At 43.8% G+C, this 23,594-nt stretch overlaps 1 protein-coding gene across 2 annotated transcripts in view; it reads left to right on the forward strand.

Annotated features, from left to right (window-relative positions):
• LOC119455734 (hepatoma-derived growth factor-related protein 2-like) overlaps positions 1-23,594 on the forward strand; it is a 75,891-nt gene that overhangs the window by 16,226 nt on the left and 36,071 nt on the right. For both annotated transcript variants that reach the window (XM_037717162.2, XM_049669228.1), the window contains exons 9-10: positions 8,540-8,627; positions 20,378-20,438. In XM_037717162.2, coding sequence (XP_037573090.1) covers positions 8,540-8,627; positions 20,378-20,438 — 149 coding nt within the window. The remainder of the gene's footprint in view (positions 1-8,539; positions 8,628-20,377; positions 20,439-23,594) is intronic.

The following is a 23,594-nucleotide window of genomic DNA, read 5'->3' on the forward strand; positions in this document are numbered from 1 at the left end:
AAAGTACAAACAGCTGCAGTTCGAAATCATATGAGCCTGTGTACAGTCAACTTCGGTTAATTTGACCGTGACAGGACTGACGAAATTGGTCGAATTATCCAGCAGGTCGAATTAAACAAGAGGCAGAAAAAATGGTGAGAGACACTGCTGAATCATCGGCAGTATGTGCCCAGATTCTAAGTCTTCCCCCGAATCGAATCTGCACCCACTTTTTATCGGTTCAAAGTAGAAAACAAATGCAGAAATGACAATAGAGCTTTTAAACAAAGTAGACATTGAACGCACATTCGATATTTAGCAAGGAAAGTGCAGAATGCCTTTGATTTCGGCAATAAGAAAAAGACCGAACCAGTGAACTTGAACTTCACTGAATGGGAATTTATTTACCCAATCTCCATCGTCATCTCTGTCTGGCAGCACTTTCTCGCTGTCTAGCCCTAACATGTCATCGTTCATACGGCCCATAGTGTGGTTGATAGTCTGCATTTGTCAAGCAACTCTGCAGCAATTTCAAACGGGATTGTCGCCCACGCCTAGACTAACCACTTTGTTACTCCATACTACTCTCCATACAGTTCTCCGAAACAGCAAAAACACAGGACTCGACTTCTTGCTAGTAGCTGCACATGCAAGATAACTCATCGTTATTGTCATGTATGCGAGAAAACTCGTTTTGTTGCCATCTGTGGTCGTCATTTTGTGATGGCAATTACAATGATGGTGGCTGGACTGGCTCTGGTGGTTGAAACGTCAAGTGCGGTTTTGGTTTGATATTGGATTGCCACTGCTCAAGCAATGTACGGGCAAACTGTCGTGGGGACAAAGCGTGCCTTAAGATGGCTAAATAGTTCATTCATTCTCTTAAGCTACCGTTTTTCCTTGAACATCTTCCTAGGGTTGGTCGAAAATAGGGATTTTCAACGGGAGATGACGTGTGTTTGACGCCTTCACTGTGCCTTAAGCACTGCCAAGATGGACGCTGCCGCTAGGGGAGTCACCAACCGTGGTCACATTTTGGGTCGGGTGCGTGCGTGATGATCAGCCAAGTTCAAATTATCATGCGAAGGCTAATTTCAGGATCGAAATAACAAAAGTTTGGTAGTATTGAAATGTATGGTTGCTGGCCGGGACTTTGGTAGGGATCGAAGTATTGAAGTCGAATATATAGAAGTTTACTGTATATGAAAACTGCTCCGTGCCAACATCAGTGAGCCTTTACAGTGACTAGCATGTGAACGCACCCCCGCGCATCCTTTACAATACACCAGTTAAACAGCCGATCATCATATGTTGACGAGTCGACACGTCGCTAGATTCGAAAATGGCTCTAAGCGTGCAGGACATACACACGCTTTGTGGGCCCACAATGTCCAGCACGGACACCATGGGTCGGCAAATCGCACAGGTGATGAGTCATGAACGCCACTGCAGTGACGGATTTTTTTCGTGAAGTCTGCTAAAAGTGTGAATGTGGCATGCGGTGGTTTTCGTAAATCCGAACTATAATGTAATAATTCACTGAAGGAGGGATGGGGTCGGATTATTTTTGGTTTCTCGCGGAACCGTAAATTGCTTTTCGTGAAATCCAGTTTAGGGACCCCTGAACAGGCATGCCAACTGCAGTTAAGCTGAATCTCAATTATTACTTGCAGCACTTACGCCCGTTTATACGGAAAGTTCAAGCAGAATTAATCTGTTAAACACAGGTGGATGCAGTTGTAAGTATGGTTATCACCATAGAGATTTTTTTATTCTAGTGATAAAGCTTAGTTGCTGTTTTATACAACTATTGGAACATTGCCAGAGCGCTCGGAAACGACCAGCCGTATATGTCATAAGTTTAACGTGCATACCGGCGTGCTGATTCATTTCTGCATGCAGCTACTACCTGGCACTAGTTCTGCTGCTAAGGACTGGTATTATCATCACTGTATTCTGCACTTGGCACCAAACCTACCAAATCGCAGCTTTGGTTGCCCGTTCCTACAAAGAGGCGTGGTGGTGCTTGTTAGGCCTAGCCAGGGGGTGTGGCAGGCGGTAACCTGTTGCAGGAAGTTCGCCCTTAAAATGTTTGTACCAGTAGACTCCATCGGCAATCAGGCATGAGATCACATGCACGGGCTGGACTGATGATTACACGCGTGAAGTGGAGTTCAAGTCTGCGGGCAACCAACAGGCAGTTAATGTGAACATTTACCAAGTTCGTGTGTGTGCTTACTGGAAGGAATGATGTAATCTCGCAAGCGGGCATAAAACCAACAAATCTCCAAACTGATCTTGTGCAGCTCAGCCTAAACTGACAGTGTCTTGGAGTGAAGGCCGCATGCGCATTATCTTCATTTTACGACGACCAGTAACACACATCAGGCTGCGCGCTGGGTGAATGCGAAACGCACCCATGGCCTCGACCATCATGAAACTTAAGGTAAACTTTATTTTAATGCCAGCACTGTTTTAATGGGCAGCAACTTTAAATGTGTTTGTAGTCGGTCGCCAGTGGTTGTGTTATTTTGCACGGCAAAGTGACCGTAGGTCGAGGCTTTAGTGAGTAGTTATAAAGCCTGCCTCATGTAAGGCTGCACCTAGTAAAAATTCGGAAAAAAAAAAAAAGTGCGGGCCTTGCATGATGGTAAATGCTCTTGGTGAGATAGTCACGGTATGGCTTGCAACCACTGCACCAGTCTGACCAACCCATTTGTCAGTGATGTCATGTGACCGCCACCTTAGATTGGTAGGACGTGTGAAGCCGTCTTGCTCAAGATGCATAAAGCCAGCGCTCTCTGCTTGGCACACATTTCTAATTGGTCACAATAAGTGATGATATAATTTGTGATTTGTTGTGCCCTCAATGAATTGAGGCCTCATACCATGATTACAAATCAGTAGCTGCCTAATAAAGCAAAAAAAAAAAAAAGATGAAAATACTTTGTGCCAGTATTCGTTTATGACCACATGCTTTTTCTACTGGCTGTTGGCTGTATTGCTCTTAGCCTCGGGATTTGTTGTTCAGCCACTGTAGTGTTGTATACAACTGCAAAGATAAATTGTAAGTGCTATTAATAAGGTAAAAGTCACCAGGAAAGGGTAATGTAATGATTCTATTCAAATTCTTGTCCTATTTGCGCTTCGTTTATGTTAGCACAAGGATGGGTCGGTCATGAGCGTTGGATAAGAGGAATTGAATTGAGTGAAAGTAATCGCTACATTATACCAGCCCAGGTTGAGTCTTCATGTCGTACATGTTAAAGCCATGTCATTTTTATTTGTTCAAGCAGATGTGCAATCCATGCTATTTGTTGAGTGGTGAGAGTCATTTAAGACAGATGTAAAGGGGTCACATTTCTATTGTTTACCCTTTGCAACAGTTCAGTTATGAGCTATTGGAAAGGCACTTCTGCGGACTGCAGTGAACAATTGCAGAGTTGAAAACATTGTGCAATTGTGTAAGCACCTGGAATGGATGGGAATCATACTTCAGTGAATAAATTTGTCTTCCGCTGCCAACACATTATGCTATGCCTACACGCTTCTTCATTGCTATCTTCTTGCTGGCGTCTTATATATATAAAATTCAAGCTGGTGAAGATGAAAATATAGCCTGATATTGCACTCGTCGTATACACACTTGCTATACATCGCACAATTATGAGCACGCACTTCAGCACTGCCAGAATTGCTTTGTATAAGAAGGGCTTCATTGCATCTATTAAGTAGGGCATTGTATTTCCTGACATTTGGTGAATGAAACCATTAAGCAGCATTTGAAGCCTTTTTATTCTTTCTCTTATACTTGAGTCAGGTGGGCACTTTTTGAATGGCTGTAAGGTCACTGAATGGTCTCCGAGATCCTCATCACTCTTTGTCAGCTGCAGCAGAGTTGGCTGCTACATAAGCCGATGGCTGTTAGATGCATTTCGTTAATTCTGATGTGGCGTTCACTTGGGGCTGTAAGTGCACAGTTATGTTAACTTTAAGCCTTTTTGATTTCACGAGTTCTGTCTCATTCTGCTGGCTTGATAGACTGTTGACACGACAACCTTTGAAGCTGCCCATGTAGCCCCATCCTCAGATCATAGAGTTAATTTGTCGACTCAAAAGCTCTGTTAGATATATGCACGGCATGTTTGTTAAGTACATTAGCATTTTTAGTGTTCATTGCTTTGGTGGTGTCATGCACCAGTACTCAGTATTGATTGTGGCAGCCTTGTTCCGAGCAGAAATTTTGTTTGATCCATTTTAATTGTTTTGGGCAGATCAGCTTCCAAAGAGCACATGCCATCGATGAAGCACTTTGCCACTTGGCTTTTTTTTTTTTTTTTTGTGGTTGCCACAAGTTTTGAATAAATGTACGGGGTGGAAGTAGATGACCATGACATGTAAGCAGGATATGTAAGACAGCATTTTGGGTGTAGTTTGTAAAGGAGGCAGTGTATATGCCAATTTGCAACTGTGTTAATTAGGTAGTTGTGCATTGTGATTTGTTGCACACGTAATGTCTACCTCCTCAAAAAACAGCCCATGCAACAACATTGCTGTACTTGCTGCAGTCAGTTTTTTTTAATCAGTAAAGCTTTAAGGAAATTTGTGGTACATGTGTATTCCTTATATATTTATGGTGAAGTCCACTTGTGCATTGCATTATTTTAATTAATACTTAGCTGAGCTAGCTCGCACATTTTAAAAAATCTGTAGTGTGGACACCAGCACATATTGCCCATACGAAATCGTTTGCTTTCTCATTAGTGTGTTTTCTCATGTCATTATGCATACATAAGAGGGACAGTTTTTGTCTGTGGTGGCAGTGTTTAGATATATGTGGCTGCATAAAGAGTAACAATTGTTGTGTTTCGCTCAGCATAATTTTGACACTAGTATTTAAAGTAGAAGTAAATTCCTCGGACATAAAATGTGCCAGCGTCTTCACTCCGAGCTAATGTGTGCTGGTTATTGGTTTGATGTCTGACTTATTATGTGGTACATATGCCTCTGTAATGGCGATTGGCAGTGTTGCGCTAAGTACTCCAGTTCACCGAAGCTGAGCATCGTTGGACTCAATGTGTCATTTGAATGGAGACCACTTGAGAACGCTGCTGATGACACCATTTCTCCTGCGAAACAGTTTGTGCCTGCATTAAGCAAGACAGTTTCGATTTCTGCAGAGAGTGTACCCTTGCTGTTAGCAACCACGTGCCTATTCTCTTTGTAACTGTTCTCATTAGCTGTGGTAATTTGGTGGTTATGGCACTCTGGTTCGGAACAAAGGCACAGGTTCAACTGGCAGCCACCACTGCTGCATACCAATGGGGATGAAATGCAAGAGCTCTTGTGTTCTTAGCATTGAGCTTTGTGTGCGTTTTAAACACCAAGTAGTCAGAATTCATTTGTAGCCTTCCATTGTGGTGTCTCTCATAGCCCCTGCATTGTTTTAGGACATTAACTCTATCGGTCATTTTGTACTGTTCAGCGACAGTCACGCACCGACAGTGCACTCTTAAGGCTTGTGCTCGCATTATTACTGCATTACGTTTGAGTGGTATCTTTCTGAGGTTACAATACAGGCATGATGACTGTGTTCAGTTCTTGGTGATGCCTAGAAACTTCTTTTTAACATGGCAAAGAGCCCCCCACACAGACGTTGGATCATGTGTTCATGAAAGTCGGAGCAAAGCCTCACTGCTTTACAAAAGACCTAAAGACTTGCTCAAAGATTCACTTGCTTTAACCTGTGCAACTTCAAATGCCTTGGCCGTGTCATGCTAAATTCACTGGTTTTTGTCAGGCTGCTGAAGCTAACCAGCATTGCATGAGCTTGGTCTTGAGTGAGAGTCAAACTGGGAACATAAAATTCAGATTGTTTCACTACTGGCATAGGATAGTTCAGGTGTTCATATTGAGCTAGACCATTACAGTGTGTGTCCGGAAACCTTCCTCTACATTTGAGGCTGTGCATAGTGACTTTCCTCACAGCACCTTTTCTCGTAGGAGTGACAACAAGAGTAGCTACATTTTGTTGTTGAGAACTCGGCTCATACAAATCTTTCTAGAAAGATTATTGTGGGAGAATATTCATGGGACAGTGTCCATTCATCTTCAAGACACATTGCTTTTCTTAAAAGCGGGCTTCCGGACACAATTTTTTAATGGTGAAAATTACTCCGGCCCATGCTTTTTTTCTCGCAGATATTGCAACATTGTTATGTTTTCTGTGAACAAGCAAATGGGCAACTTAAAAAATATATATATTTATGGCCATAGTTGCATAACTCTGCACTTTTCTGCCTGTAAAGTGTTTTTAACGCTCAAGCATAGATGAATGATGCAATTCTGTGAAAACATCTCATTTGATTGCATCATATATGTTTGTACACAATCTACAGACATACAAATCCAGCTGTTACGACTGGCGCGATAAGAACTTTAGGCTCAAGTGTGGCTACCATGAGTTTGAAATGATCATGGTTCTTTGTATTGCGATGTATGACATCACTGCGTGTGCTCTGTTCATTGTTTGTTTCAGTGGCAGATGTTTGTTTTCATGTTCTTACACCTTAAAGCATAGCTGAAAAAAATGCATGTAATTCACTGCTCACTAATCTTTTTTTCTTCAATAAATGGAATGGTTCCTCCATTTCATACAAATGTATACATTTTATATATATATATATATATATATATATATATATATATGTAAGTACTGTGGCTATTGGTCCCTCTGGGAGATATTATTTTTATGAAAATTTCTGAATCGGTAACTGTCACCTGTCAAGCCATCTGTATGCAGAAGTTTGGCTTAAGTGTGGCCCTTTTTCAGATCAAAACATTGTCGTATATACACCATTTTATGCTTTTATTTATATGCTCTATTTGTCAAACAATGAAACACTGTCATTTACTCTATTTGCAAAGGAGCTGGAAAAGGAAAAGTTTTGTAAAAGAAATGCAGTTACAGGAAGGCAGAATTTCTTTTTATAAGGAAATGCTTCTTGTTGCTAAAGCAGAAAGTTTTTTGGTCTTTTGTCTGTTTAGTCATTTCATCATTTGTCACGTTTCACTATGCACCTGGGTGTGGATACAATGTGGTTACGACTGTTTATGTGTATCTTCTTACTGGTTTGTCTTGCAGTTAATAAAACTGTTGCTTGACTGGGAACTCGTAGTTGTGAAGTGGCTGCGACCGCCTTGTGTACTTCTATTCTGTCTTCACCTGCTGGGCTATCGTGCAGTGCCTGCTAGCTCTAACTCTCGTGAATTCCAGCAAATAAGCATCACGAGTTGGCACTTCGCTGTATCTGTACATGTTGTACTAGATGTTGCCACTGTGTACAGACTGTAGTTTACTATGGGACGCTCTGTCCGCCTCCTGTCACATCTGCACCACTTAAAGTCTGTGTGTGGTATGACAGAGCCAGGGCTTAGCAACGCTTGTGCTTCCAGTGGCTTCGCTTCTTTTGGTAAAGGCTGTAAGCGTTAACACTTTTCACATTGCTACATTTGCCATTCCAAGCACTTGTGCACAGATTAGAAACATTTGATGCCACAAATGGCTTTAAGGTTATTAGTTCATACTATGCTGGTAATGAGCGCAGTATGTAGACAGAGGGGACCAAGGTAGAAATAAGTAAACAGGACAAATTTTTGCACTACTTTATCTGAATAAGTGGACTAATATTATTAATAAAAGTAGATGCGAGACTTAAAAAAACATTAAAAGGAGCATTCGTCCTGTTGTTTATACCTCTGTCCTCATCCTTGTTTTGTATTCATTTACCTTTATCAGTAGAATAAAATGGCTCCAGACTTATTTATTCTATATTTTACCTTTTTGCTCCTGAGGATATCAAATTGCTTAGATTACAAGAACTGCTCATGGGCTAGACTGTTCTACCTATTTGTACCTTACCTCAAGGCACAAATCTCGTGCACGTATACAACTCTTGTGATAGGAACTACATGAGCAAATGCATAAGTAGATCTAGTACAGTTTTGTGAAATTTGCAGATTATCAAGCCAGATTACCACTAGCAGGATTCTGCCCTCCCTCCCGCCGCCGTGTAACTTACGTTGTCTGTTGCCCTGTAAATGGCCCACCGCAATAGTTGCAGGGCACGTAGTGGCAGGTTCAATACCGGCTGCAGCAGCTGCATTCTGATGGGGTGCAGAATTCAAAAACTCTTGCGTACCGTGCACTGGGTGCACATAAAAAAATTCCAGAAGGTCAAAATTAATTCTGAGATCCCCCCAAGGCTGCCCCTTAATCAGATCGTGGTTTTGTATGCGAAACCCCAAAATTTAACTTTATTTACCCAGTAAATGCCTTGCATAACAAAGTATGGTGTTGAAGGAGTTGGAGAATGAATTGCATTGTTGGCTGCTTGGTTTATGCATTCGGCACAGTTTTTATCTAGTGGCCATCCATGCAATGCGACACCCAACAGTTTGTAGAATTCGTGTACTATTGTCTCTTTTGCTTCACTGCTTCAAAGTTTTGCCTGAAGCTGTAATTGAAGTAATAGTGGTGTTATTCTCTAACTCTCTTCAGACCAAACTAAAGAAAACGACATTACTGCTGAGCCTTCGGTTCCCACAGAAGCCAATGAAGTTGAGAAGGAAGAGGAAGACGAAGTTCCGTAAGTGATAATTTTGGATTTCATTTTGGTTTTGTGAAAACTGCCTCATTCACAGATTTAATATCATCAATATGTTTCCGTGCATTGTATTTCTCACTTCGCGGAGCAATTAAAGGAGTGATGTTGCAGTGAAAAGTGTTTTGTGTCTATTTGCACATCAGTTACGAAAGATGGTACCATGAAGATTCCGATGTCAAAACTAGTTCAATAATTTGAATTGTGCATGATTTAAGGGACAGCATGCCTGTCTGTGTGCCAAAGTAGTGATTCTTTTCTAGTTCGTTTTGTTTATTGCTGGCCAGTAACTTTTGTACATACTAATGTGCAGGTCAATTTCACTAACAATAAATGGCAGATATGTTTACAGCATAGGCAAAAAGAGCTTCGTTGCAACCCACGTGTAAGAAACAACATCCTTCTGTAATAATTTATTGAGAATTGGCAAATGAATATGTGATAGCCACTGCAGAAGATATAAAAGCTGAGGAAGTAGCCTGGTTTTAATTCAAATTATGTGGCAATACATTCTAAATGTTTCAATTTCTTCTGCATTATCACGCTAATACTTCTGTGTGAGATAAATTAAAGCCTGGGGCTTAAAACAAAATAACATTTAAAAGGATTATATTAATTATTTACCACATATCCTTTTCAGTTGTTACTTGCAAAGTTAGTATGAATGTTTATAGCCTCCTTTAAACATTCTTTAGGTGCATCATTATAAAATGTGGCACTGACATCACATGCCCAAAATGCCTTGAATTCTGTACAGTTCATCAAATAGAATGGCACCAAAGGCGCACTGGTCAGAAGTTGTGTCAATCAGTTAACGGGAGTGTCTCCGAGTGAGCTAGCAGAGAACAGTCCATAAAATTCTTTTTTTCACCATACATAATTTTTACAAACTGCTCTCCTAGATTTTCAGAACTCTTGCCAGTAATTACTGATTGTGAGATAGTGTACTTAAGAGAAATGGCCAATACACCAAGGTCAACTGTAGCAGTATTGAAAGTGTTGCCAAGTGCCATTAGAAAATTCTTAGAACATGGGCCATGTCGTAAACCGGTATGGGATAAGGGCCAGTATCACAGTGCAGAGCGTATCAGTAAGGCCATGCCTGCAATCTGTGAATATCCAAACCAAAGCGAGCACACCGAACAGAATCCTGTAAGACGAGTTTACCGAACTGTATTTACAAAGCCTGAGCCAATTGCTCAACCCTAAGGTACTACAGGATTTGCTCAAATGCAATGCAACCATGAATATATTGAGCACTCTTTGATCACTGAGAAAATAAATCAATATCGTTATTATAATGTGAACTAAAGTTTCATTATGCAAGTGTAGTTGATCTTCTGTGGAGGAAGAGAGAGAAAATGTACCTTTTAAATTACTTCTTACATCTTGGAAAAGAAGAACGCAAGAAAAAACGAACCAGGAAAACGTGCGATCCAAAGTCACTTAAAAATTCGACAGACTCAGTTGTAGTTGACATCTACATAATGCGAATCATTGCGCAAATCATTGCAGCACGAGACGCACGTCGTCGTTATTGCGGCTTTGGCAAGCCGCAAGCGTACGTTTGCACTCCTCAAATTCTGCCTGGGTCAGCAGCTTCTTCGAGCAGGGAACTTCGGCGGAAAGTTTTGAGGTGCCCACATAGCGCGAATCATTGCAGCACGAGATGCCGACACACGTCCAGCTGGTAAAGCCCAAGTGATCTGAGATGCGCATTGTCCGTTGTTTTCCTGTGGCGATGTGTTTTAAGATGGTGACAGGAAACCGAAACGAAATCGAACTAGTCGACAATGCCAGAATACGGTGGCTACGATGACGCCAGAGGGTCGTTGCACGCTGCATTGACAGCTATAACAAGCATCTCCAAAGTCCTATCTGTTTTACAGCTTGTGGGGCATAGTACCATTGGAGGTCCACTGCTCGCTTTTAATCGGCAACAACCCAAACGCACCGCTGTTTCTGTTGCACCCAGTGCAAAGTGAGCGTCATGTTTCGCTCTGGCGTCATCGTAGCCACCGTATTCTGGCATTGTCCACTAGTTCGATTTCGTTTCGGTTTCCTGTCACCATCTTAAAATACATCGCCACAGGAAAACAACGGACAATGCGCATCTCGGATCACTTGGGCTTTAACAGCTGGATGTGTGTCGGCATCTCGTGCTGCAATGATTCGCGCTATGTGGGCACCTCAAAGGAGATTTGCTGGTACCAGAATAGGAGACTGAGGGCGCACCTGCATTTCCACATGAGATGCGCATTCGAGCATTGCGGTTAAGCTGCTGTGGCGGGCGTCTACTGTTCGCGATCGCCTGCGCCTCATACCTTTTTTGTTTGCAAGGGATCTAGCTTCCAAAAAAATTATCATACAATCGCAGTTTGGCAATGTACTCAACATTGGTGCCAAAATATCTATACTCCATCTCACCACTACCGTTCAACACTACCAAAGCTACAGGGTGTAAGCAAGCCACATGCTTGCGCAGCAAAACATAGTTGCGCATGTAACGGCCTTGTAATTGGCAGCGTTGAAACATCCACATTTGTTTGGCACATGTCACGTCACAAAAATAGATAATACATTTATTCCACTTTGCATGTACGTCGAATGTCTTTAATCGTATCAGTAAATGCCAGCAACTCTGGTTACAAATCAACATGGCAGCACCAACGCACAACGGACCGCCTGCTTCGACGTGAACTTGCGCTTGCTACTCGTGCACTGCGCAAACAGCAATAAATAAATGGTTTGATTCATCTCTTGCTGAGGACAAAGCATCAGGTACATTTTGTTATTTGCAAGACCAGCTATTTCTTTTGCCACACCTGCTAAGCCTATTGCGCCTAGAATTTTGTAATGGTTCTTGGAAATAGCGCAATATAGTTACAAAACCATTGCTGTTGAGGCATCAGGACACAAATCTGAAGCAAATGCAAGCGTCAGTTTGGAACTTACGGGCCACACAGCGCACGACGACGACTTCATAGGTTTGAGGCGAAAGGCACTCGCTTTGGGCGGTACCGCCATGTATTCGACTCCGGCGTTGGCGTCTGTTGAATGTGCACTTTTTGTTCATCGTCGTAATTAGTAACGTTAAAGTTGCCACACTTCCTCAAATTCCCAACGTAGTTGCTTGTTTCATTGTTTTCTAGTATTTTTTCGGTTAATAATAACTGCAATGAGTGTGTATCGACAGCACGGCGAGCAGACGCTGAGCAGACAAGGAAGCACGGAGGAATACATGTGCAGGGTTTAGTCGCCCTTCCTATTGGCTGAGAACCCAGTAGCCTCCACAGTGCTAAAGGGAACTTCTGAGATTGAGTGTAGTTTTCTGGGAACGTATGAACTGGTAAAAAAGTGTAACTGTACTGGAGTAATTTTTTGTGTTTTCGATCACGAACGTTGGTGCTGGGAAGTTGTACATAACAGAATAGTGGGATCGTATCAATGAGGTTCTACTGTATACAGAGGCAGGGAGGTTTAACCAGGGGTAGTTCTGGTTGTCTAACCCGCACATAGATACAAGCTAAGGAGATAGAAAGAAAGGACAGGCGCATGAACAGAGTAAAGTGTGTAGATTAATTACTCAGTGGTAGCAGGCAGCGTTTCCAAAGTCTATTATGTAGACCCGTTGACCTCGGAAACTTGGAACAGCTCAGATATAGCCATCTGTGCAGAGTTACCATAATAATTCGATTCCACTAATATAAGGCGTTGTAGAGTAGCCGAAGGATTATTCAGACTGCGGGGATTGCATGAAATACTGAATTAATAACAAAGCCAAAACACAAAATAGCAACCATGAAATAAGGGAAAGCTTCGACACGGTGGAGTATGGGTTATATGTGAATGTTGCCTTATAGTGTGATTTCACGGCATTGCGGCGCGTGCTGCCATTAAGCCACACCTATAGGCAAATTTATAAGGCGGGGGGTGATTTCTAGACTGAGGATTCTGGGGAAAGAACCTCGCCTTATATTTGAATAAATACGGTGCTTTAGGAGTTCTTGATTAGAACTTTCGAGTGCAACTCTGAGGTTCCCGCTTCTGCGGCGAGCGTCAGCATTACTGAGCAATCGAGGGACAGCAAATGATGAAAGAGCGAACACGAAGCGCAGCGGGGGATGAAAGACATCGAGGCGGAAAGCAGAGGAGGGAGGGTATCGCGAAAGCATGAGAAGAAAAGCATAGTGCGGCGACGATGGCGCCAGAGCAGTGCACATTGTCTGGGACGTCTGTCTGCGGCAACTGCTGTGAATCGCACCCACGCGTCACCCATGCGCTGGCTCTCTCGTTCTCCAGATTAGTTAGGCAGTTGCACCACACTTCGCTCCGTTTGCAACGTACCGCACACTATAGATTATCCGTGCCAGCGAGCATATTGTGAAATGAAAACACTTATAGAGCTGCACCTAAATTTTGCATTAGGGAGTATCGTAGTCGTCTGTGAATTTCTTGTTCTGGTAGTGCGCAATTGTCTAGTCTACAGAGCATAGCTCAAATTTCGTGCCTCTCTCTACTACACGCATAATATGTGTGAAGGTTTCATTACAACTACATGAGTTGCAGGTGGGGGCTGTCTGCCGCTCAGATGACGAAGGCATAGAAGTTCGTAAATGTAACACTGAGCCACAAACATTTTAAGATATGGCATGTTCATGTTCTATTCCAGGTGGTAGACGTAGATCAGAAGTCGCAAATCCATGTAAGATATGCATTGACATATCAAATTTGTCCGCTTTGGATGCTCGAAGATGCAGTTTGCAGAGCTACAGATTTGAAAACATCATACTCTTTTTAAACGTGCCAATTTCTGAAAATTTATTTTGAGAAATTCAGGCCCTAAATTGAAATTACGCTTGCAACAGTCACTGGAACTTAACTTTCTCTTTCAAATGCGTCACATTTCATTGAAATCGGCTCAGTGGTTATCTCAGGGAAATGTTTCGACGTTTTACATATATTTCAAATAGACGCCATCGGAGTGGTGCTCGAGCTAGAGCTTCCTCTTAAAGGGACACTAAAGGGAAAAATGATTTCTTCTGTATCAGTAGATTATACCCTTTCACAATACCGAAAACCCCACTCTTACGGCGAGAAGCTGCTTGATAAGCCAGAAAGAAATGAAAAACACAGAAGGCGAGTAGCGACGCCACCTTGAAGATCCCGCACCAGCTCACTGAGATGTCATGGATTTTGACAGCATCTTCTAGGTCTTGGTTAATGATTTAGCGGTAAATATTGACTATACATTCTGTTCTAAAAGAGCCCAAGACTTAATACGGCAAGTTTCGCGAACTTTTACTGAACCAACGTGGCCCAAATACGAAAAATTACTTTAGAAGTCGTGACTTCACACAGAAGTGCTAATGTTGGAGTTTCCGCGCGAAATAATAAAAAAAGCTTCGCGCTTAATTTTCTCTTCTAATAATTGACCTATTGCAGTGTAATTAATGACAGCAGAGTTTTCGAGGAATACTTTATCAGTCTAAGTTGATTTATTGTTTTGCTTTAGTGTCCTTTTAATGTCGACAGTCATCGTGAGGTGGGATCTGTCGGAATGTTTTTCCTGGTGAACTATCGCAGGATTTTTTTTTTCTATGGATAATTTTTTTTGTTGAGCTCACAATTTCTTTTGTTCTATATCTGGTTCACTAATTTTGGTGATTCTATTGGGCAACATCTGAATTGCAGATGTTGCTTTTAGTCATTGTAGTTGCATCCAATACCCAGAATAAAAATTTTCCGAGAAAGCAGTCTAGCAAGGGCTCAACTTCCTACTATGCCTGCTACAGTAAAATCTCGTTACTACGAACTCCAGATTAACAACCTTTACAGAAATCTCGTGCTGACTTCTAGTTTCAATGTAAAATTATTTCAGTACTACGAACTTCATAATATCGAACTTTTCAGAATAACGATCGTTATTGAATTTCCGTGTGTGTCATATTTAACAATGCCTCAGTACTACGAACTAATATTCCAAAATCTGAGGATTCTTGGATTTCTGTGTATCCAGTCAAGGCAGCTGAAACTGCAGGCTATCTGACGACGAGGCTCAGAAAGCGGACGCCGCGGCACATCGGTTTGGAAAACCTGAGACGGCACCTCAGGCGCCCAGCTGGCGCTTCAGGAAAAAGAAAAAAAATAAACGCTGGCGTGCCGCATCAGCTATCGATGCGTCGGAAAGCGGAGCGGCCAACTTTCGAAAGCAGCGCGACGATCACGCGAATTCGGTGACAGCGGCATGTTACAAGGGGAACAGCTGTCGCCCGCACGCGCACGCAGGTTCTTTCAGGCACGCCTTTTCCATGCCGGCCAACCCTAAGGATGGCAGATGACACGCTGGTGCATGTTGTAATGAGTCCGTCCCTGATTTAGGATGGTGCCCTTGCGCTCTACAGCGACGCAGTGTGCCCAAAGGCCCCGCGTGGGCAGATATTCTAGCAGTGCAGCTCAATAGAGCAGCAGGACCAGCGAGGTGAGATGGCCCACATCGTGTCGGGCAACACCGCATAATACTTTCGCTCTCGACTCTCGCTCTTTCATTCCGAGGCAAAGTAACAGTGTGTCAGCTAAACAGTCAGTTGAGCCATTCTTTCTGAAAAGGTCCCGAAGTGGCGATTGTCACGCGCAGGACCGTTCGAACACTAGCTGAGGCGACGACGCATCAAGTTTTGCGAGCGCATGATCTGCCCAGACAAGTATTGCCTAGTAACAGAGGCACGTCTCTTCCTTCTTTCACCTTTTTTATTGCATCCCTCTTTTATACTTTCTATGGTCGTACTCGCGGGGTTGCCACACGGTCACACTTTGTACTTTCTGGGCAGTGTCATTTACGCACACTTGCACTTTGCAATAGTTCAGGGGGCTTATTCTGCAAGAGTCCACCTAGTAGACTGTCCATTTCGGCTGTCACTGATTGGCTGCAGCTGCACGAGCGAGACGGAGACTGGCTGGGGGCACCTGTCCCATCCTCATTCATGCAGCTGCAGTCAATCAGCAGTGACTAAAATGGACCGTCCACTAAGTGGACTGTCCTTGAGGCAGACACCTTGGTAGGTATCCGCCTCGAGCGAGACAGTTGCGTAGGTGTCCGCCTCAAGCGAGACAGTTGCGGTGTCCATGGCAAGGAATGTGAAAAACAAACAAGCTTTGGAGGTGACATGGAGCTTCCTTTTTGCCGGTAGTTTTGCTCGGCGTCAGTGTCTGTTTTGAGCGCATCACTCTTATTACACGGTGCTTCAGTGGTGCGTGGAGTCGAAATCTATAGCCAATAGCAAAGCTTGGGCCGAGAGCCAACCGAGAGCTTTGTCATCGTGGATAGCTCATATGGTGACAACTTATGAACTGATGGGCTAATGGGCCAAAGGGTTCATTTTGGGGCTTTCACTATAACAATTTTTCAGAATAACAAACCATTTACCACGGTCCCCTGAAGTTCGTTCTGTCGAGATTTCACTGTACTATGTTACTATGCAGAAACGAGTGAATGCGTTTAATATTTGAACACAAATAAAACGATACGTTACTTGTAACATTACGTTTGTTTGTATATTTATTTATTTACGTCAACTTATTGCATCCAACTCAATCCCAGGGCAAGTGAAATTACAGTTGAACCTCGTTACGTTTTATAGGGGACCGCAGAAAAATACTCCATTATCCGGGACAATGTAACACCTTGTAATGCTTGAAGCCGTGCGAAAGATGAGGAAAAAAGCTGCTTTCACACAAAACTTTATTTGAAGTTGAATAGAAAGCCACCAAACTACTGAGAATTTGCTGAATAAAGGCCACTGTCGCTTCCTGGTGGTTAGATTGAATGTTAAACATTTTTTGGGTATGGGCGTAGCCGTGAATCACACAAGGTAGCTTTTTTGTCTGACCCTTAGGCCGAATGTTCAATAATAACAGCGTCTTTCCAAGCATTTGCAGTCCTTTCTTAGTTTCTGCACAGCTGTGTATATGGAAGTAAGCATGCAAGGTATCGAAGGCCGTGACAGCATCCGTGAACATGACTTTAGGGTGACTGCTTACGCCTTTGTCCACCTCTACTTTACTTTCGATGGTGCGTGCCGTGTTGAGATTGGCGACAATATCCGACACACGCTGCGGATTTGTTATTTTCAGCGGCGATGTGTAGTGGTCACTCTAGGAGCCGCCGCTGATGCGATGACGGTGGTGCGCTGTCAGTTTTTGCTCATAGTGACCGGGAAGGGAAAGTAACAGACTGGAAGCTAATACACATGACTTGATGGGAATTAAATGGGACTGGACTTTTGGAGCATAAAGGGGGACGTGGGTTCTAAAAACTTTTTCTTTAGTTTTGGTTCTATCTGAAGTACACTGTTTAGATCAATTTTCACGCTGATTTCAAATCTATAATTAGTTTTTTAATAGCTACTCTAGTTCAGAAAGTATTAAAATCATGAAAATAAATTTCATGAGTACTTCTTACGGGGCTTTTTGGCAATTTATCCTTGTCAAAGACAAAAAGTAAGAGCAAGACTTTAATGCCAAAGACTTGCTCTAGGAGGTGATGCTATATTTATTTGTTTGAAAGCATTATAAAGGTAAGAAAGGAGACCAACATTGACTGCGAATATATTTTTCTTATTCTTTCGATTGTAATTTATAAAATGATGCTAGAGTAACAGAAATAGCATCACCCCCTAGATCATTTCATTATGGATACACTGATACCAAACTTGTTATTGTCACTCCACAACATCATAGAAAAAAAGCCCCATAAGACGGAGTGTGGTGTGTAAAAACATCGAACTGAGAAAAACGCATTTGAAGTTTAGACAGCTGCAACTTTTTCTAGAATCCAGCTACAGCAATATTAATGACATCATTTTGTATCTCTATTCTTCACGAGAATGAGTATATTAAATATATCAATGTACCCTGCCAGAAAACTGGGAAAAGCTTGTCATAAAGCCATGTACTGCCCCTAAACCAGCATGAGAAACTACATTTACCACTTCATGTGCCCGTTCCAGTGGCCTGCAAGCTAAATGAATACAAAAATTGTATAATAAAGTAGCCTTTCCATAGACAAATAAACTTGCACAATGTTCAAGTCAAAATCACACATTTATGGAACTTTTATTGAATGACCCAAATTGATTATTGTCATTCAACAACACTTCGCTCTACAGCTTGCCAGGGCTGTATATGCAGGGTTCTTTGCTGGCTTGTGCCGTTTTGAAAGCCTAACCTTGGTAGCACTATTGTCTAGATGCTCATTTTGCGACTTGCGTAGCTTTTGCGACTAGCAGCCTGGATTTCCGCTCCGCTATGTTGCGCACTATGATGCCAGACACTCCTTCAAGATCGCCGCACTTTCGCGCGCTCAGCCGACTCCCCCACTGAATAGTAAGCCGTATCAACGCCGTCTTGGATGCCGCTGGACGCGCTGGCTGACGATCCGATGACATCAGATGGGCCGCAGCTATGCCCAGTAGAATCAACGGCGACGTTAATGTGCCGCTTCGGACGCAACAGGTGGTCCCGGCCGTTCCGCTCGTGCTGACCGTTCGGGCAGCGCGCTGAATAGTACGCCGTATCAACGCGGTCTTGCGCTGAATAGTATGCCATATCAACACAGTCTTGGGTGCCGCTGGATTCGCTGGCTGACGATCCGATGACATTAGATGGGCCGCAGCTATGCCCAGTAGTAGAATCAACGGTGACGTTTATGTGCCGCTTCGGACGGGGTGGTTCCGGCCGTTCGGGTAGCGCGCCTTCGTCCGCAATCTTCAGCCGTGCGTTCCATGGACGCTTTCGTTTCTTTCCGTGAGAATAACGCGTTATCTTCAGACGAGCGCAAGAGGAAAAGACGGTGCGTGAGCCGCGTGAACACAAGCGTAGCAGACGACCACGAGAAACCGGGAGCAACGGAAATACGCCGTCGCATGCAAAAAAAAAAAAAAGCAAAATGGCCGCCTCGGTGGCCGCGCCAGCCAATGGGGGCCTTGCGCGCGCAAGGCGCGCCCCCCATTGGCCCCCCAAACAACCACCAAGATAATCTGAAAATAAAGGGGAAGCGGAATGCAGCAATAATGAAACACAGAGCACTGTGGGGCCACAATAAGTATGAGGTGGTGCGTGGAATCTGGAAAGGAGTAATGGTGCCAGCGCTAACATTCGCAAATGCCATTATATGCTTAAAATCGGATATATTGGCGGGTTTGGAAATTAACCAAAGATCAGTAGGCCGGTTGGCTTTGGGAGCCCATTGTAATACCACAAATGAGGCAGTGCAGGGTGACATGGGTTGGGCCTCTTTTGAAGTCAGAGAAGCACACAGCAAAATTAGTTTTGAAGAAAGGCTCAGGAACATGGATGAAAATAAATGGGCGGCTAAAGTACACAAGTATCTCTACATTAAAAGCGTGGACACAGAATGGAGGAAGAGGTCAAGCAAGTTGGCAACCAAGTACAGGATAATCGAAACTGTAAATAGACAACCAGGAGTCATCAGAAAGAAAGTGAGAGAAATAGAGACCGTGAATTGGATACAAAGAATGGAAACAAAAAGGACAATGGAGATTTACAAGAATGAGAAGAAAGAAATTAGAAGGGAAAATCTGTACGATAACACAAAGGGCAGTGCCTTGCTATTTGAGGCTCGAGCCGGTTGCCTAAGGACGAAAACATATCGGAACAAATATTCGGAACTAGATGAGACATGTGTATGCTGCAGTAAAGATCCAGAGACCACTCAGCACATCCTAATGGAATGCGACGGGATCCACCCAGCGAGAACCGTAGGTAACGTGCAACTCCCAGAAGCACTTGGTTTCAAAGTGGAAGGAAACATAAACAGATCAGCCGTAGAGATCAGCAAGAGACGATTGGAGTACTGGTGGGAAAAAAAGCAGGGAAAAGATGGTTACGACCTGATCTCTTAAAATCATAGACAGTGGCACAAGGTAAATTTTTGAAAAAGAAAAATAATAATGAGAGGTATACAAAAATGCTAGATAAAGAACATGTATGTATACCTGTATAAATCAAGCAGGCTAGGTGACTATTTGTCGCCGCCTCGTTCCAAAGGGGATGCCAATAAATCATCATCATCGCTCTGCCCAATCAGAGGCCCGGAACCACCCTTTGGAAAAGCGGCGAGAGCGGTCGTTCAGCTTGAGCGACGCCATTTTGAGCTGGCGCAAAATGCACAAAGAAAACAGCTACAAAACAAGCCCAAGATGGCGGCGGTCGGTTGGCGGCTGCGCCCGCGGCGCGCGCGGGAAGTTTGTACAAATTTTGCCTGCCGCAGGTCATTTCGTGTGTCTCGTGGCGTTTTGAAAGCCGATTTTTTCCTATTACCGATCAAAGTCAAGGTTATTGATTTGAGGGCAGCTGCTTGAAGGCCCAAACATTCCTAAAATCAATTTTTCGACGGTTTTTTACCATTCTAGAACCCGCATTCCCCCCATAAGTGCTGGAGAAACGTAGCAAATAAATTAGGTTTTCTGTACCTCCCTCAGCACAAAGAGACGATTGTTTAACTCTTTTTTGCTAGAAGCTTTCTTTAACCATCTACAACACAGCTCAGACCTGGTTTGTGACAGCGAGCAACCTCTGTTCGAAAGGGTTCATACTGGCTGTCTAACATCGGTACCATTACTTTTACTTATGGTAAAATAACGGTGATGGGCAGTATCTGTTGTCATTTCTTGCAACCGACCATCTGACGCCTGTTTCTTAACATTGCTTTCTAGGCCGACAGCTCCAGCAGAGCCACCCAGCAGTCCCTCTCCAAAGAAGAGATACCGATCAAAGGTCAGTAAGCTTCTGTGTAGCTGTTCATGTTGATACAGGACCTTCTGTACACCAGGTGTTTCACAATGTCTGTTCAAAATTCCATAACGCTTTGAGGGTCAAAGATGTAAATATATAGCGCCATGAACAATTCCCAAATGGTCAGTGCCGTATATTTACGACGCCATCTGTATCTTTGAAAAACTTTTTTTTTTTTTTTCCCCTAGCTTCATAGTTTTTTGGTTTTCATTCCACAGCTTGTTTACGCCGGTGTGTCGGGGGGCGAGAGCTGTTTCCATTTGTCATACATGCTCGCAAAAAGTGATGTCTATCTGGTTTCTAAAGGGTCACCGCTAGGTGCTCACTCATTTATTGCTCACAGGGGTGCGATTACATCTGTTGATAGGCAGGTGCTGGTATTACAAATGATGCCATCATATGCGATTGATGCTGCCATGCCTGCATTTCCTTGAGACTCGAAAACTTATTGCCCCTTGTTGGCGATGGGACGAAGTATTACTGGAAGGGTCTGACTCATTTGATTTTTCTCACGGGGTGCACAACCATCTAGGTTTCTTGCGTGTGCTCACATACAGGGTTCGATTATGCACTGGACGTGCACGCTGGTTGCTCATCTGCAAGCGATTCCTTCGATATGGACTACTGCCCAAGTGCCGAATCGGAATACATCTATTCCAATATATTTATGGTTTTATTCTTATAAATATTTATGCAAGTACATCTCTATCATGAATAAATGATGCATGTTTATCTATGGGGAATATTATTTTTTTTTTTTCACTTTATGATCACTTTAAAAGAACAGATCTCTTTTTGAAGTAGGTCACAGTGAAGATTTTAAATCTGCAATAAAAAAGGTTCACCATCAAAGAATTCAAAATGGGAAAGGGGGATATATAAATGATTTCGTCTTGATTGCTTTTACGATAGTCGTACTTTGAAAATGACTCGATAAGTAATTAAACAAGTAATTATGCAATTTGGACTAACTTTTTCAGAAAAAGAGGCATGCAATTGATACCAATAGAAAACTTGAAGCGCACGTCCGATGAGCTCAGGGCAGTTTCCATACCAAAAGTTTACGCTGCTAATTTTTACAACATGATGAATTCCGTCCAATTTCACGGTGAAAGCGAAACTAGACAGTTGAAGACTGCAACTGACATGCTTATTGTAGACACCCATGAGTGATGTGACTGTTTGCGCCTCACTGTCAAGCGAGCATTAAGCCATCTATAGTCAGGTACAACTTTAGAAGACTGGGCCCCGCCCAGGTGACCAAAGAAATAGTCCCACTCAAACAATAGTGCTTTTAAAATGTCTAATTCTCGGTATAAGTAACACATTTGTATGTATCTTGATGACTGGTTTGGTAGTGCTCCCGTGATGGGAAAGGTACAGCACATGCCGAATCACGAGAGAAAAATAACCCCATGCCTTCTACAACGCTGCTCGTCGTGTGCTGTTGCATGGGACAAAAGTAGAAAGAGAGTCGCTGCATTGCTTTTGCGCTGGTGTACATGCTCATGGAACATTTACTACTCGTTTTCCATGCTTAAAATGAATCAAGTACTTTTACAAAAAATGCATTTATCGAAATCATTATAAACCTGGGGCGAGAAAACAATTGAGGCAGGAAAGGTGCAAAAATGCTTCATTCATCGTTTTTAATAAATACACGGATGTTTGTCTCTTGGTTTTTAATAGCACAAGATTTATATATATATATATATATAAACGAGTTGGGAAGCCTCTCTCTGCCGCGATCTGTGGACAGGTCGGGCTCTCGGAGTGGTAGTGTCGGCGCCTCCATGCGCCCCGGCGTTGATGTGGTTGAAAGCTGTTTCACTGACAGTGATGGTACGGTGTCGGCAGCCGTCGCAGAGTTCAGGACACGTGGTGGTACAAATGGCTGTCCTTCTGGGTCCACAGCAGCAGGATGCTGCGGATTATAAGCTATGCACGGTTTTCGTCGCAGCAGCTCAGCCGGCGTAGACTGCCACGTGAAAGTAGCAGCGGTGACTTCCTGCGTGATCCGAGGTTGTGGTGGAGCCGGCGGTATCGGTTTGTGGTGCGCCCCCCGGTGGTGGGTCGACGCAGGAGTGTGGTGGTCGACATGTGCATCCCACTGTCTGGGGTGGAGCCGACGGCGACACCCAGTGAGCCAACTGCTGTGTCGGGGCACCCTGCGGACCTTTCTGCCGGAGGGACGCAGGGTACACCTGCCGCAGCATCGATGCTGTATCTCTCAGGAGCGCCGTGGTTACTGGGCACGACTGGTGCGTCAAAGTGGTGCTCCTGAGGAGCTCCGGCCGCAAAGCAGTGCTGGCTGGGCTCGTCGTAGGCATACGTGAGCGGGCCAAAAGCAGCGATCAGAGCTGTACTCCATTCAGGCCAGGTCCGCTGCTTCATGCCTTCGTAGTTTTCCCATGCTTTGGCAGCACCGCAGAGTCGTTTCGATGCAACCAGCCATCTTGTGTGGTCGGGCCAGGCATGACGATCACCCAAGGCATTGATGTTGCGAAGCGAAAGGATGACGTCTTGAAAGCCGCGAAACGTCGGTATTTCCACGAACGCCGGCGGGCAGGGAAGCGTGGACAGCGTTCCCAGGCAGGATGCAACCACCGACGGACGCGAAAGCGGTCGCCATACCCTGGAGCTGTTGTGTCAGCTCGGCGATGGCGTGGACAAGGGCATCGGTACATCCCTGTCCGAGAGCCGCCGAGGAGGCTTGGACGCAGTCTCCCGACGGTGCAGTGGGTTCTTGCGACGGTGGTAGGGTGGCGGGCTCCATATCGGAGGAAGCATGAATGGTGCTCCTGGGAAGGAGGGCCCCGGCACGCTGAAGAACCGTGCGAGAAATACTTAAGGCTGCGCCATTGTAAAGGTCAATGTAAACATTGTCGACGGCGCCATTGTAAAGGAACAGAGAGAGGCAGAGACAGCACCCGTTACTGGGCCGGCCGTTCTATGTCTCTCCTCGTCTTCTCCTCGTTCGCCCCCTAGCGCATGAGCCCAAGTGCATCTCTTCATCTTCATTACACTATATATATATATATATATATATATATTTTTTTTTTTTTTTTTTTTCCCCAACCTGCAATCTTGCGAGTTCTCGCACGTCGCAGAACAAACACACTCAGCACGATAGACCAC

Source organism: Dermacentor silvarum, chromosome 6 (genome assembly GCF_013339745.2).
Source record: "Dermacentor silvarum isolate Dsil-2018 chromosome 6, BIME_Dsil_1.4, whole genome shotgun sequence".
Lineage (NCBI taxonomy): Eukaryota > Metazoa > Arthropoda > Arachnida > Ixodida > Ixodidae > Dermacentor > Dermacentor silvarum.